General features: G+C 59.3%; 1 protein-coding gene across 3 annotated transcripts; it reads left to right on the top strand.

Annotated features, from left to right (window-relative positions):
* Nucleotides 1-2,597: 2,597 nt before the first annotated feature.
* WNT6 (Wnt family member 6) lies at nucleotides 2,598-15,283 on the top strand. 3 transcript variants are annotated; one of them, XM_086897438.1, is made up of 4 exons: nucleotides 2,598-2,793; nucleotides 10,860-11,080; nucleotides 14,008-14,309; nucleotides 14,589-15,283. In XM_086897438.1, the coding sequence occupies exons 1-4, from the start codon at nucleotides 2,717-2,719 to the stop codon at nucleotides 15,048-15,050; spliced, it is 1,062 nt and encodes a 353-aa protein (XP_086753564.1). In that variant the 5' UTR covers nucleotides 2,598-2,716; the 3' UTR covers nucleotides 15,051-15,283. The 3 variants fall into 3 exon arrangements, with proteins under 3 accessions (XP_086753564.1, XP_086753563.1, XP_086753562.1); XM_086897437.1 differs by having other exon boundaries at nucleotides 2,632-2,793; nucleotides 10,865-11,080; XM_086897436.1 differs by lacking the exon at nucleotides 2,598-2,793 and having other exon boundaries at nucleotides 8,474-11,080.
* The last annotated feature ends 603 nt before the right edge of the window (nucleotides 15,284-15,886 follow it).

Below are 15,886 nucleotides of genomic sequence, written 5' to 3'. Positions count from 1 at the left end.
GGCGAGGAAAGGCAGAGACAAAAGATCAGCTGCGATGGTGGAGGCTGCTTCAGAGTAGCAGTGGCATCCTTGTCACCCTGGATTAGTATGACCACTGTCACCTTGTCCCTTGAAGTAGGTGTGCCTTTGGGTCTCGTTGCAGGAGTGGAGGCAGCAAGAAAATTACTGAGGCTGAGCGAACAGACAACCACTCCCCACCTGCTCAAGCAGGTCTCAGCAGCTCTGTGCCTCAGCTTCCCCTTGCTAAAGGAGAATTTTGATGCAGCTGTGAGAAAAGTTGTGAAGGAAAAGCTGTGAAATAGGGGCAAACTCCCGGCATACACCTCATCCCAGCCCCTCTGATCCAGACACAAGGCAAGGAGCCCACCTTTGTCCACTCTGCCCCTCCAGCCCCTCTAAGGAGGCTTTGCCACAGGACCCGGGCAGTGGGGTCAGTTCCCATAAGTGTGCTGAGGGCATCACAGCCCCCCCAGCCCCCTCCAGCCTCACGCAGAGCTGACATGATAAGGCGAGTTGCTGAACAGCAGCCGCACCTGCTCGCCGAGACGGCACCCCCCCTCCCGCTCCCCTCTTCGGGGCAAAATCAAAGGGATTTTTCTGCCCTTAGGAAATCAGATAAAGGCTTCTCACCTGCCCCGCGCTGCCTTTGCGAGGAGGCCAGGCGCTAGGGGCGGAGGGACAACAGGCACTTTCAACACGCCGGCAGATGAGCTGTGCGCTGCAGTGAGCTCTGCCGGCAGGGGCTGGGCCCCTGGGTACTGCCTTAGCAGGGATGTCCCTCCTCCACGAGCTGCTCTTTGCGGGATATCCCCCTTCATCAGGGGTGATGGGGTCCCTGTAGGACAGCTAGGATGGAGGCTGGTGGGTGAAGGCAAAAGGCAACAGGGACAGGGCATGATGCAGCAGCCCAGATGCAGTGCCCGGCTCAGGGAAGGGCCCCGTGTCCCCGTGTCCCCGTGTCCCCATGCTGCGGCTGGGGAACCTCAGTCCTAGCCACCGTGCCGAGGGTGCAGAGCAGGAGCCCTCTTCCTGTGTGGGAGGACAGAGAAAGAGCAGCTGTGAAACCTCCAGAGGTGGTGGGAGTCTCTTACCTCCTGTGCCCAGGAGGGAGAGAATTGTGCCAAGCTGCAGATAAAGCCTGAGCCATCCTCCACCAAATGCTGTAAGCAGGGAGAGGACATGCCCAGGTGGAGGGGTGAAACCGCTGGTGATCAAGGCAAGGGCAACAGTGATGGGCAAGCCAGGGGCTTGAGATGGTAGGGTATGGGAGGCCATGAAGGGGGACAGAGCACAAATAGCTGCTGGAGGGAGGGGTGATCTCACCAGCACCAAGGGTGCTCTGCTTTGCCCATCACGGCTGGAAGACACCTCCTTTTCCCTTGGGATAACCCAATGGGCTGGCTGGCTGCTCACTGGAGGTGGACACAGAGATCAGATGAGACTCCCCCCGGGTAGCTGTCCAGGATCCATGGCCCAGATGCTGCAGAGCTGGGAGCTGCATCCCCAACCTCTGCTGGGAGCCACGAATGGTACAAGAGGAATCAGAGATGCAGAGCACTGGCCTGGAAAACCATTCCTGAAGCTCCTCTGTGGGGAGAATTGGTGTGACAGGCTATGGGCTCCTCCTGTCCCCAGCTGCCTGACCCTTGTGTGGCCCCCTGCTACCTTCTGGGCATGTCAGCTTCCTCCTGCCCCAGGCAGCTCCTGCTGCTCCTCCTGTTATGACCTGGTGCTGGGGACCGTCTCTCTTCTGGGTCCCGGCTGCATCTGAAGTGAAATCACCATAAACAAGATGTCCATCACTGCACTCTTCTTCTGGTCTCCTCGCTCCTGGGGCTGGCTCGATCATTCTCCCCCGTGTCCCTCTGCCCCAGGCATGTCTCTCCAGAGTGCTGGAGATGCTTGTGAGGGGTCACTCCTGCAGCTTTCCCGGGAGGGACAGACTGATCTGAGGACAGGCAGGGTCCTGGAGCCAGGGTTGTGCCAGGCGAGCCCAGAGCAGGTACAGGGGTCAGGCAGGGCTGTGCTGGGGGCAGCAAGGGACGCCAGATTTGAGCAAAGCCATGCCAGGGGTGTCAGGTCGGGCAAGAGTGCTACGGGAAAGTGTCGGGAACACCTCGAGGCCGGGTCGGGTTTGACAGGGCTACGGCAGGACCCCGAGTGGAGCCGGGCAGGGCTGCTCCAGTCAGGTCCGCCTCAGGTCCCGGGGCTTCGGGGGCAGGGCTGTGCCAGCCAGATCCGCAAAAGGGCTGCACGTTCAAACGCGGCGGCGGGACGCGGGGCCGGACAGGCTGAGGCCACCGTCCCCTACCGGAGGGTGCCCGTGCCCACATCGTGCCGGTGGCTCTGCGCTGGGAACGGAGCCTGGCACCCGGGAGTCCCCCCGCCCGGCCCGCCCTGTCCGTCCCCCCGGGCTCCGGTTTCCCTGTCGGAGCAGATGCTTTCGCAGCCCCGTCCCTCCTCCTCCTCCTTCTCCGGAGCAGCCTCCGCGCCGCGCTCCAGCCGCCCGGAGGTGCCTGCCCAGCCCAGCCCAGCCCGGCCCGGCCCGGACGGCCCCGCCGGCCGCGCTGCCTGCCCGGCCCAGCCCGGCCCGGCCCGGCCCGGCGGAGGGACACAGCGGGCACCCACCCGCCGGGGCCCCGGCCGGACCTCGGGGGTGCCCGGCTCCCGGCGAGTGGCGTGAAGCGAGTTCGACGCTTTCCTCAGTCCTGGCAGGATGCTGCCTTTCTCCCGGACCCAGCTGGGGCTCTTTTTCATCCTCCTCTGCCCCGCTAACATCATCGGGCTCTGGTGGTGAGTAGGACATCCCGGGGGCGCGGGTAAGCAGGAGGGAACGCAGGGTATCTCGATCTCTGATGGTGGTTCCCCCCCCCCCCCCAGCCTGAGGACATCAGAGTCCCCTACGCCCAGGCACCGCGGGGGTTGGAATTGCTGCTCGCTGGCTGTTCTGAGCCAGACTGGGGCACCCACATATTGTCAGGCTTTGGGCACACAAGTGTGTTTGGGGCAGCAGGTTGGGCGATCCCCAGGAGTACAGGGCACACAGGTCCTGTGGTGAGAGTTGCACTTTGCTTCCTCACACCCCCAGCCCACAGCCTGGGAGGCTTGTATGCCTGAGGGGTTGGCAAGGGGGCTTAGTGGCTTCCAGACCCCTCCAATAAGTCAAATTTAATTAAAATCCTTAGGGTCCCTCCGGTGTCCCCCCTGAATGGTGGTTTGGACACAGCAGGGACAAAACCCCTATTTGTAATGGTGCCCTCATCAAAAGCAGAGACGGTGCCTTGCAGGATACCAGAGGGGGTGGGGGATTCATTACAGGCACAGAACTGGGACCCAGCCTTGGAAAGCCCAGGTATCTGTCGAAACATGAACTATTTAAATCTATTAAGAATTTCACCCAGCCTGTCTTTATCCGGTTTTAAGTGCTTAGATTCCAGCTCCCCGGCATGCCGTCCGGGCTATCATTCATTATCTGAGGCTATTCGTCTCCACATTGTCACACTCTTTTGACCCCTAAAATAAAGCTCTCCATAAGCCTTTCCCCTCATGGTCCCCTGCCTGCCCACCAGTGATTTATTCCACATCTCCATTCCTTTTGCTAGCCCTGGCTCCAGGGCTGCAGTGGAGGCCTTTGTGAGTATAAATGTGCTGTTACAGTCAGTTGTACATCAGCTGGGAGTTTGTCCCTGGAGCCCAAGCGCTGTTTATTGCCAGGCAAGGGTTCAACATGGGGCTGAGAGGGACTTGCCTTAGGTTTTTTGCTAGAAGAGGGGAGAGCGAGGTAGGGTAAGCCCTAGCCAAAGCAGGATGCTTGTGGAGGGTCTCCACACTGCCTGCCACCTACCTCAGGATAGCTGTGCCATTGCAGGACATATGCCCTCCTGCTGCCTGAGCCCTGCTGTTTGTCCCAGGCTAATCCTCAGACACACACAGCTGTCCTTTCAGCTGTCCATGCTTTCTGTGACACATCCTCACCAATAACTCCAACTTCATGCCCTGTGCTCCACCTTTGAGGGCATCTGCCTGTGACTGGAGCAGGTAGAGGTGAAGGAGAAGCTCATTTTGCCTTCCTTTCAGGGGCAAGCAGAGACCACCAACAAGGGTAGGGTGCTGGGGTAACGGTGCCCCATGCCCCAGGTGCTCAGAACTGCATCTCACCCTAGAGTCTGGGTCCTGCTGGTGCCGTGTGTGCATAGGCAGCAGCAACTTTGGGAGATTAGCAGGATTTGGCAGAGGAGGGCAAGGGGTCAAACTTGCTTTTTCTTCTTTTAAAATAGAAGAAGAAAAGGAACCTTTATTTTAAAAGTAATAACGCAGCTACCTGATGCACGACAAATGCACTGGGCAGTGGAGTGGCTTCAGGGGGATCACCAGCTCACACTGCTTCACTCTGAAGCCAGCAAGCTGGAAGAGGTGGTGGGTGGATGAGGCCACCAGCACCACTAAATGGATGTGCCAGGCTTCCTGGGACAGGGCATAGAGGCAGCTGGGTGATTCATGAACTGCTTCTCTCAGAGTTTGGTATTTTGACCCCGGTTGAGATCATCTCAGGGAGCCCTTCCTGTGTGGGGCAGAGGAGTCTGGGCACTCATGACAGGCATCTTCCCATGTGCCTGCTCCTGATACTGGTCCTCCCTCCCAGGTCTGGGTAGCACTGGTGTCTGTGGCTTTTGCTGTTTGGGGATGGGCTCAGGGGAGCAGCTGTGTTTTGTGCCAGAGTTCCTGGAAGCCCCAGGGCTCGTGGCATTGCTAGAGCTGTTCTTTACTGTCACTGATGCATAGGCACTTCAGTGGCACAACTTTGTGTGTGCATCACTGGGCACTTGTGGGTGCTTAGCCAAGGGGGCATTTTCCCTTGGCCAAGGAAGAAATGTCTTTACAACTTCCCCATCCCATCCCTGAGTACATTATCTATGTGGTGGGGGGGATACAAAGGTTGCCTGTTTAAGCCAGCTTTTGCCCCCACTGACAACCTAATTTATGAGAGTGATGCAGTGGGCTGTAGCTGGGCCGGGTCTCAGGAGCAAGAGAGTCTCTTGCCCTCCCCAGGCAAGCAGGCTGGCCTGGCCACTCACGGGTGGTAGCTGTGCCCATTGGGATCCTGGCAGATGGTTGCATCTATGGGAAAAGATTCAGGTGTGACGTACAAGCACTGACATCCTGCTAGTGACATTGCAGCCTGAGAAAGAGCATCCTCATTGTGTAAGGATGTCCTCAGAGAGCTCACTGAAGACACAGACCTTTCCATGGTGAGAGGGAGCAGGCTGTGCTCAGTGCCAATGGAAGATATGTCACTCATGTGCTGCTGGCACCTTGATTAGTGCCAAGCTGCAGGGAGTAGGCTCTCCTTGCTCCCGCCGGCTCTGTAAATTCTCTTTCTTCCTCCTCCCCTATTTACTCATTTCTCACTCAGCTCCTTGTGCAACAGTGATTTCTCCCTGAGCAGGACAGGTAGGGACTGCCTGGGGCTCCTGGGCTGGCCCAGAGGCTGCAGAGACACAGAGCAGGCAGACTGAGGAGCCCCAGGCAGTTGAGGGCAGGATTTCAGCCAAGCCAGTTTGCAGTTGGGCTGTGCTGGCAGAAACAGAGGCTCTCTGAGGATGAGGGCAAGCAAAGCCAGCTTCCCTGGTGCCTGTTGGCTCTCCATGGGCATGGCTGAGAGCAGCTGGGAGATGAAAGAGAAAGCAAGGGAGAAAATCATCCCAACTGAAATGTGCTCTGCTCCAGCTGTGGGTCTGAGGGGGCTCAGAGGGATGGACACCTGCCCTCCATCCCCTTCCCATCCACGCACAAGGGCAGTGCACCTCCAGATTTTCATGGGATTTCTCCAGAGTTGCTCAGGGAGGACCCCTCCCACCAGCCCCTGTGTCTGCACCCTTGTTTGAGGGGGTCCCATGTCCCTCAAGCCATACACCCTGGGTGGTTTCATGCAACAGCGGTCTCTCCTCCTGTCAGAGCCCTGACCAGCACCCACACTGCAAGGCTAGAGCCTGTAAGGGCAGGCTGCTGGGCTGGAGGGCCCTGCCTGTGTGCCTCGGGGTGAGCCTTGTGAGTCACCCCCTGGGCTTGCTGACCCACAGTTGCTACCCCACGGCGCCCGACAGACTGGGCTGCCCAGCCTTCCCCTGCATGCCTTTTCCCCTGGAGCAGCACCATATGGGCAGCAATGAATCTCCCAGTGGAAAAGCCCCTGCCTGCTGCCATCTCCCCGTGCCCTTGCTGGGGCAGCTGCTGACTTGCTGGGTTTCTCAAAGGAACACTGTTTCTCCTGCACTCTTTGAGATGACTACTGGCTCCAGCATTGGGCTACTTGTTTTCTCCCACAAAGGCAGGTGAACTTTCCCCAGTGCCATCCCTTGTCCCTGCTCTTGATCACATCCACTCTCCCATGGTGACACCCAGGCTCGCCAGCCATGCCCTACACATGCCCCCAATTGGAGGGTTTGTCTGGGCTTTGCATCAGAACCTTGACTGCTTCAAGCAGCCCCCGTGCAGGAGGGGCACACCCTGACATCTGCACAAGCTTTGCAGGGTCCTCCCACAACATGTGGCACCCGCTTTTGGGCATGAACTAGCCAAGCCCTCATGCTACCCCAGCTCCAGCCTCTGTCAAGACTCAGAAGAAGGACACAGTGACCATGAGTGGGTGGGCTTCTTATCCCAGCCCTCCCAGGGTTTGGACATGGCTTTAGGACCACCACCTCTGCAGGTGCATGCTCCCTCCATCCCCCAGTACCTGCAGCACAAGTTTGGGCAGCTGCTCCTCATGACAGCCTGGCCTCAGCATGACCCTGCAGCTAGCAGGTCCATGGGTTGATGCAATGCCATGCCAAAGCCTCTTTCCTTTAGGCACCTTCCCAGCTGTTTGCATGCCATCCTTGCCAAGGAGGTGTAAGGAGGAGGGCAGGGAATGGGGTCCCCCTTCAATTCCCAACACATGGCATTTCCTGCTCCCGCAGTGCCCCGGGTGCTGCTCGGCAGCCAAACCCTGGCTGTGCCCCCCAGGGCAGTGACTTGCTGCTTACTCACCACACCCTCATGGGCCTCCTGCTCCGTTTCCACACCCAGCTGCCCTGGTAAGTGGCAGCACCCACGCATTGCCCTGGGTGAGGGGCCGAGTGCCCGCCACACGCCTGCATTGGCTGTAGGAAAGCTGGATGGGTGAATATTCATCTGTGTGTCCACCTTGCCCTGTTTGCACAGCTTGGAAAGAGATGGGCTTCCTTTGGGTCTGGCTTGTAGGCTGTCACTCAGTGTGACATCACTGTGTGGTGTGTGAGGTGACCTATGTCCCCAGGGATGAAGGTCAGTTCTCCAGGGCTCTCATCCTGCAGTTCTTACCTCTCCAGGTGGGTGCAGAATTACCCGTGGGCTCAGAGTGATCACCTGGGTACCCTAGTACGTGCACTGCCCAGCGGAAGGCTCCAGAGGCTGGGATAGAGACCTGTGTGCGAGGCAAGGAGTGGTCTTACTACCCTAGAGCAGAGTCCCCTTGCCATGCAGGAGTGTCCAGGCAGCAGCACTCAATGGGTGCAGGCCTGCCAGATCCCACAAGGAGTGGCATGACCAGTGCTCTTCTGCAAGTGTGACTTCTGAAAGCTGACTATCATCTTTCTCACTGCATAGTTCTACCAACCTCACTCGGGTTTCTGCAAACCAGGACCCCATTGGCTCCCCTCCGTAATGGTCTGCTGGCAGGGGCCAGAAGTTCTGCTCCACATCATCCCCATGCCCAAGGAAGAAGATGGTGACTTGACCCAGGCTCCTTGATCCATGATTTTGGCTGGGAATGAGACTGGGACATACTGGAAGTCCCATGACCGTGAGCTGAGCTGGGAAAAAAAATGGTGATTATGTCTCTTAGGAACCCCTGGCTCTGTCACAGCAGGCACAGCATCCAGAGCACACGGTTGCATCAGAAGCCCAGTGACTCCTGTTTGACGTGCATCACTGGGACTGGGCTCAGGCTGCCCAAGGGGTGACACGAGCAGGTGGGCAGTGGTTTGCAGTCCCTTTTCTGTGCCTCAGTCTCCCCTTTCAGCAATGGGCTTGTTCCCCTTACACAGGGGTGCTGGGAGGTTGGAAAGCGAGGCTCACCGACCCATTGGCTTTTGGGGCAAGACAGAGCCCTCCAGCAGCAGTTCTAGCAGCCAGCAAAGGGCACCAGGCGCATGTGGGAGGGATGCTGAGGTACTGCTGAGCCTGGCTGGGGGCTCCCAGGCAGCAGGAGGCAGCAGGGGGCCGGGGTGCCCCAGGCAAGTTGTGGGGAGCCGGGCTGGCGACCCTATTCCTTCACCAGGGCAGGGGGAGGAGTGCCCGGCAGCAGAGGTGGGGCACCTTAACTGTAGATGCGGGAGGCCTTGGAGCGGGACAAGCTCAGGCAGATCTGGGCCCTGCGCTGGAGCCCTTGCCAAAGTGGTAGCAGTTTGGCAGCATTTTTCTTGCCCTTGTCTCCCCCCATTCCTCCCCCCCCCCCACTCAGAACCCTCCAAAGCAAAACAGCTCTTGGGCTCCCGGCAGCCTTCCTGTGCCAGAAAGCGGAGCCCAGCGGAAATTAATATCGCGCTGGACTTAGGCAGCCCACCCCACGCCTCGTCGGCATGGACAGAAAGCTCCTGCGCTCTGCCGCCAGCCTTGCTGCCGCCTGGACCATGGGTGGGGACCCCCCGGTGCCGGTGAGCCGCCCATCACCCCCAGACCCGCGGGGCTGAGCTCTTCTTCCCGGCCTGATCCAGCGGGCCGGGGTGAGCCACAGTTCAGTATTTGATCTGACGGCCCCGGGGGGCTGGCGCATCGTTTTTATTTGAGTACAAAGAGTCATCTCTTAATGAAAGTCCCATCCCGGCTCCCCCTCTTCCCCACTCCACCGGCGGAGGCGGCCAAACCTCCGCCATCCGGCTGTAGATGTTGGGAGCCCGTGGTCACAAAGGACAGCAAGCTTGGAGACCAACATGGAGGTTTGGATCCCTGTGTGGTCATCATGGGATGGGACTGGACAGATTTTCTGGTCACTTTCCACATGGGCCTCACTTTCCCCATCTGTGGAGGACCTGTGCCAGGCAAGCTCCACGATGCTTCCCTAGCTGCCCCATCCTTTTGCAGAGGGCCATGTGAATCATGCAGCAAAGGGAAACAGAGCTGCTGGGAGCAAAGGGAGATGGGTTCTCCCTGGCAGGAGTGTGGGCTTGCCTCAGTTTCCCTGCTAGAAGTTCCCTCTCCAGGCTATTCCTCTCTGTTGAGCTGTTCAACTTTTAAACCTCCAGCCAAAGCATAAGGGCTCCTTTTCCAGGCTGTGTGAGAGGGCATGTCCTCTCCAAGCCCAGCTGAGGTCTGGTGGGCAGGAGATCCAGGCAGCTGGGGAGCCTGACATGAGGCAGGGGGATCCTGGCAGGGCCTTGAGCTTCAAAGGGCTTGGAGGGGGTTTGCACTGGGGACAGGATTGCAAGCAGAGTACTGCAGCCTGGTGTCCCAAACACAGCCCCCCAGCTGCTCAAGAGTGAAAAGGAAACCCAGAACACAGTTAAACACTGAGATTCAGCTTGTGATTTTTGAGCCCCTGGGGCTTGGCCAGACAATAAAGCTCTGGGTTTGGAAGCTGCGCAGCTGATGCTCTCCAGTGAGTGGGGCTGCAGGCAGCACCCGGCCGCCCAAGCACTGCTCCCCAGGGAATCCCAGGGAATGTAGCCTCCCAGTCATCAGGCATGTCCTGCTCCTGGGGTATGCTGGCTCCAGCCCTGAGGTTCTGTGGGCACCTATGGCCACGAAAATCATGTTGTTGAGCAGTATGGGCTCTGAGCCCACAGGAGCAGTGCTGGAGGCAAGGGTGGGCTGAATTTAGGGTGTGCTAAATTCGTGTGGCCCATGGTTCCAGAGTTGCCCACGGCAGAGCTGGAGCATCACCCACGCCAGCACGAGGCAGGGTGCTGGCAGGCTGCACAGCTGCACGAGCTGTGCCGTGGAGGGCACTCCAGGCAAAATGTGTGGGGAAAAGTACAGGAGTTTCTGTAGCCGATGGCACACCGGGGAGCACAGCACTGTGCTCAGACTTTGCCTTCAGGGCCAGAGAGGCAGGCACCTCACTCCAGCTGGGCTGGCAAGGAGGAGCTGCCTCTGACGTGGGCCCAGCCAAGACTTGCCCTCCCTCACTGGCATTGGCAAAGCTGGCGATGCCACCTGCATCCCTCCCTTGCACTCCCGCACCCGCCTGCGGCTCCATTCCCTGGAGTCAGTGCCTGGATTTGGGGAGGTGAGTACAGGATCCTGGCCAGCAGCCGAGGGGCTTTATCAGAGGCAAGGTCACTCATCTAGTCTCCCACAGGGTAAAGCAGCGAGCCCCCATGGAGAGGGGGAGACATACCAAGAATGCTGGCTGGGCTCCTCGTTGTGTCCACAGCTCTGTGAGACGCAGCTGCATCGGGCATCAGTCACATGGCAATGCCAGGGCTGGGTTAGGTCAATGCCAGCCCCAAAGAGCAGATGCTGAGTGGCACAATATTTCTGCCATCTCCTGTCAGGGACACCACCATCTCCCCCATGGATGTCCCCATGGATGTCTCCAAGGATGCAGAGTGGTATGTGCCAGCATCATCCTTTAGCCTGTCCCATGGCTGGAGATGCCCCCCATTCCCCAAATCGATGGACAGGGCAAGGTATTGCCTGGGTGACCCACCCATACCTCTTGTCCTGGCCCCACTGCATACATCTCTCTGTCCCCCTGTCACCCGGGCTCAGCACGGAGCTGGCACTGCCCTGCAGCCTTGCTCCATCCCTTGGGGTAGGTCTGGTCATGTCCCATCCACACCCTGGTCTGTCCTGGGCTTGGGTGCTGGTTTTGCTCTGCTCGCTGTCCCCTCCTGCAGGGCAGTGGGGAGCCCCCTGGTCATGGACCCCAACAGCATCTGCCGCAAGACGAAGCGGCTGGCGGGGAAGCAGGCAGAGCTGTGCCAGCTGGAGCCAGAGATTGTGCAGGAGGTGGCCAAGGGCACCAAGCTGGGCGTCCGGGAGTGCCAGTACCAATTCCGCTTCCGCCGCTGGAACTGCACCAGCCACAGCAAGTACTTCGGCAAGATCCTGCAGCAGGGTAAGGCCAGTGCTTCCTCAGCTTCCCATTTCCCAAAGAGGCCCCAGCCTGGTCATGAGCCTCCCTGGGACTCCTCGAGCAGAGTCCTGGCGTGCAAAGCTCTGTGTTTTTGTGTGTGTGTGTGTGTGTGTGCATGTGTGTGTGCGTGTAGGGGGTTGCTCAGTGCTCCCTGGTGCAGTCACGCTGAGGTTTTACTGCCGGGACATGTCTCCCTGTGTTGTAATGAAGCAATTACCAATGCTCCCAGACAGTGTGGGGCTTCATGAAGCCCAAGAATGCACCCTCGTCTGGCAGTGATTTACTGCTCCCCCGGGACCCCAGGGTGTGCCGCAGGAAGGGGCCCGGGTGGGAGGCAGTGCACAGCCTTCGGGAGCTGCCCCTCACCCCGTGGGTGCCCTTCACATCCCTGCTCCTGACCTTGCAGGGAGCAGAGGAGAGGAGTGTTTGTCTCCTGTCCCTGTCCCTGGATGGGCACCCTGATGTCAGCCTGAGGAGCAGGGCTGGGTGGCAGGAAGGTATGTGCAGGTCTCAGACAGTGGATTACAGTGGTCCAAGCCAGGCTCAGCTGCATCAAAATCAGAGCAGGGGCAGAGCAAGAGGGCACCCGTGAGTGTGTAAGGGATGGGAAAGCCCTGCCATGCTCCTCAGGGAGAGAGGCTAGAAGTGGATGGTGCTCCAAGCAAGGGGAGATGCTTGAAGCACCTTGGACTGGTAAGATCACTTAGTGGGAGGTGAGTTTAGTCCTGCCCCTCTTCCCATACTGGTCACTGTGCTATGGCAGATGAAGATGCTGGAGCAAGCCCCACTCTCCCCAGTCATCACACCTGTTGGTGCCTGGCCAGCCGAAGGCGAAGTGGGTATGTCCATGGGCCATGCAGATGCAGGGGGGGCAAGGTGGAATCCCTGGGGGGATTGGAAAGGGTGTAGTGCACTGGACACCCAATTGACTGCAAGTACTAGCAGGACTCAGAGCTGAAACCTTGAAGGAGACATCGGCCCATGGGAGGGGGATAGGCTCATCTAAAAAGCTGATTTGCAGATGTGGGCTCCCCCAACACAGGGAGGTTTATTCAGTCAAGAAGCAGAGAGTCAGGCAGGGCACATGGGGGACTCTTGCCTCTGGAGTCACCTGTTTTCACCATAACCTGGCAGTGAGGCAGGTGGGATCTGTTCCAGGCAGGGATCTGGGTTGGTAGTGGGGTGGTGCCAGAATGCAGAGCCAGACCAGGTGGTGAGTGAAAGGTACTGGCAGATGAGCTGCTGGGTACCCAGGAACAGCTTGTGTTGGAAGAGGCACAGGCATGTCAAGCATGGGGATGCTGAAGGAGCCACCACATTGGTCCAGCCCCACTGCTGGGGTGGTAGAGATAAGCAGTGTTGTAGGGACAGTGGTGAATTTGTGAGTCCCTGGCACTCTGAGGACATGGGGCATCCCAGCTAGGGGTGTGGAGCTCCCCAGGGCAACAAGGTGGGTGTCAGAAGCCCTCAGAGGTGCCAGCAGGCACCAGCCACCCTGTAAACTTGCAGGGACTGCATAAAGTATGCCAGCATTTTTGGGGTTCCCAGCTGCATCAGATGAGTACCTCCCATCCAATATCCTTTTCTATCCAAGGATGCTGCAAACCTCCCATTCCTGGCCATGGCCTTCCTGGCATTATTATGGCTGTCCTCTCTTCCCTTGCTGCCACCTGTGCCAGGGGTGGCATGCCAGGGCAGGCTGTCTTGGGGGCAGCCACGTGTCTGGAGGAACTGTCAGAGGAGTGGCATCCCCCCAGGGCCCGGCTGGCAGGGTGGCATGGGGACCTCTGCCAGCTTTGGGCTGTCTGCTGAGGGTTCTGCCAACTCCAGGTGGGAGCAGACGGGTGGTCGGCTGCCTTGTGGGGGCAGGAGAGCCTGGGGAGGGGGTGGTATCCCCTTGGTGGCACTGCCAGAAAGGCTCTGGTGTGCCCAGTTCCTGCTAACACCAGAGGGATGCAGGTGCTGCGTGGGCTTTTGGAGGAGCTGCTCATGGAACTGGTGTGCTGGTATCCCTCTTCCTGCAGCCTCCCCAAGTCAGGACAGTGAAGATGGAGGGATGGGACACCCCCCCAAAACTCACCTCCCCCTCCCTCCCCAGAAATCCCCTGCAGGCCACCACCCTGGGCCAGCCCTGTCCTGGCATTTGGGTGGGCAGGAGCTGGGCTGGCATGGAGCAGGGGGAGCGCGGGAGCCCCCCGAGCAGGGCGCCGCACCCCTGCTGCCAGAATCCCCCGCTGGCTGCGGCTGCGAGCGGCAGGTCCGGGCAGGGGAAAGATGCTTGGAATTCGTGTCCCGGAGCAGAGAGAGACAGGAGCAAATACTAATAATAAATAATCCTGCAGGGTGGAGGCTGTGCCGGTGGAGAGAGGGGGGGCAGGCAGCTCCCCATGGCAAAGAGGGTAGTGGGGGGAGAGCAGGCAGCACAGCCTCATCACTGCCGCCCTGCAGAGGGTGAGTGGCACCCTCAGTATCCCTCACAGCGTTTGTTTCTAGGTGCCAGTTTGGAGCTGGGGTTGGGATTTTTACTGCTTGGAGGGATATTGCAAGGTAGTGTGAGGAAGCTGTGGGTACCACCTGGTCACCTGGGGCCACTCTGCTCTCTGAGCTTCCCCCTTTCCTGTGGGGCAGCTCCCTGACTTGCAAGAGGAGGTGGGAGATTTGTTGCCTCTCCACAGCTGAGGAGGAACACTGGCAGGTCCCGAACATCCCGGAGTCTTCAAATCCGCTTGCAGAAGGCAGCTCCTGCTGCAGGCAGCCTGTTCCAGGGTGGGTGCATCGCCCAGAGAACAGCACCGAACAAATCTGAAGAGGGAGAAGGGGGGGTCTGAGCCCCTGGGATAACAGCCAGGGGATGGTGCTTTGCTTGCTGGAGCTGACCCCGCATCCCGGCCCTGTCGGTTCTCCTGCAGATATCCGTGAAACAGCCTTCGTGTATGCCATCACGGCGGCTGGAGTGAGCCATGCCATCACGCAGGCCTGCAGCATGGGCGAGCTGCTGCAGTGTGGCTGTGAGCTGACACGGAGCCGGGCCCCCCCCTCGCCCACGGCGGGGCCAGGCATGGAGGGCACCGCCTGGGAGTGGGGGGGCTGTGGGGATGATGTGCAGTTTGGCTACGAGAAATCCCAGCAGTTCATGGATGCCAAGAACAAGAAAGGCAAAAATGACATCCGAGCTCTTATCGACCTGCACAACAACGAAGCCGGACGCTTGGTAAGAGCCCTGCATTCCCCGTGCCCTGCACCCCTTGTGCCCCTACCCACCCCTCCACCTTCAGTGTCCCCAAGCCGTGTATCTGCACCGGCTTTGGCTGAAATATGACCCAATATCTTTTGGGTATCCTTTGCAGGTGCTTTGGAACCCCCCCCGGGCCACTCTCCACGCCCAGCCCCTCTCCCGGGCCAAGGCGGCACCAAGAGGCAGGGTTTTGGCTGGGGGTGCTGGGCAGCGAGAGAGGGAACCGAGGGCTGAGCATCGCTGTCTCTTCCTCAGGCGGTGCGCAGCTACATGAGGACAGAGTGCAAATGCCACGGGCTGTCGGGCTCCTGCACCCTGCGGACCTGCTGGAGGAAGATGCCCCATTTCCGCGAGGTGGGGGATCGCCTGCTCGAGCGCTTCAATGGAGCTTTCAAGGTGATGGGAGGCAATGACGGCAAAACCCTCATCCCTGTGGGTGACAACATCAAGCCTCCCGATAAACAGGACCTCATCTACTCGGCCGACTCACCCGATTTCTGCTCGGCTAATCGTAAGACAGGCTCGCTGGGTACCAGGGGCCGTGTCTGTAACAGCACAGCCATGGACACGAGTGGGTGTGACCTGCTGTGCTGCGGGAGAGGGCACCGGGACGAGACGGTGGTGTTGGAGGAGAACTGCCTTTGCCGCTTCCACTGGTGCTGCGTGGTGCAGTGCCGCAAGTGCTCCGTCCGCCAGGAGCTCAGCCTCTGCATCTGACAGCCTGGGGTCAGCCGAGGACAATTTGGGAGGCCACCTCCAGGCTCACGAGGCCCCTCTGGGACAGAGACAGGTGGAGCCAGTGGCAGGGTCAGCGTGGGTGAGCTCAGCTCTGCGCTCCAGGGAGTCCTGGCTTCCCCAGAGGGCAGCATGGGGCTGCCCGGCACCCCCATGGCCCCCGTGGTGGGAGCTGTGGGCACAGAGCTTCCACTAATAAAGCTATTTAAAGCTGGTGTGCCACAGCGCTTCCTGGGGAGGGCCGAGGAGCGCTGACCTCCGTACTGGAATGGGAGTAGCCAGAGAGCTGTCTTGCCCCAGCTGTGAGTCCAAATCGGTCACACTCCTGCCAGCCTCTTGCCCTGCTGGGACCTGTGGCAAAGTCCAGCTCATTTCTTATCTACTCTCTGATTTTCTCTATGGTTGTCAAGCCTGGGGATGTGTGTGGATGAGGGTGAGTACTCTCCTGCCCTGCTCTGCTGCTTCCATTGTGTGAAATGTGTGAGCTTCCATGCTCTCCTCCCATCACCCACAGCTGTCATTGACTCAGGTGCCAGCTTGTGTCCCGCCACCATCTCACCTAGGATGTTTGCAGTTCACAGTGCACTCATGCCTCATGCCAGAGGTACATCTAGCTGCCCTGACACTATGGTGTGGTGTTGTGCTGTGCCTCGAAGGGACCCTGTATTCTTTTCACTCCAGCCACGGTCACTGCAGTCCCTGCTGCAGAGCCTGGCACGCAGAAGCCCTGGACAGTGCCGACACTGTTGGCTCGGTGGCATGCAAGGCATTCACTTGGCATGCCGTGGGCCACGTGCAGCCCCACCTGGATGGCAGGG

This window comes from Cyanistes caeruleus, chromosome 7 (genome assembly GCF_971803275.1).
Source record: "Cyanistes caeruleus chromosome 7, bCyaCae1.hap1.1, whole genome shotgun sequence".
NCBI classification, from domain to species: Eukaryota; Metazoa; Chordata; class Aves; order Passeriformes; family Paridae; genus Cyanistes; species Cyanistes caeruleus.
Note: the sequence above shows the minus strand (reverse complement) of the source record. Positions and strands in the feature narration are given on the sequence as shown.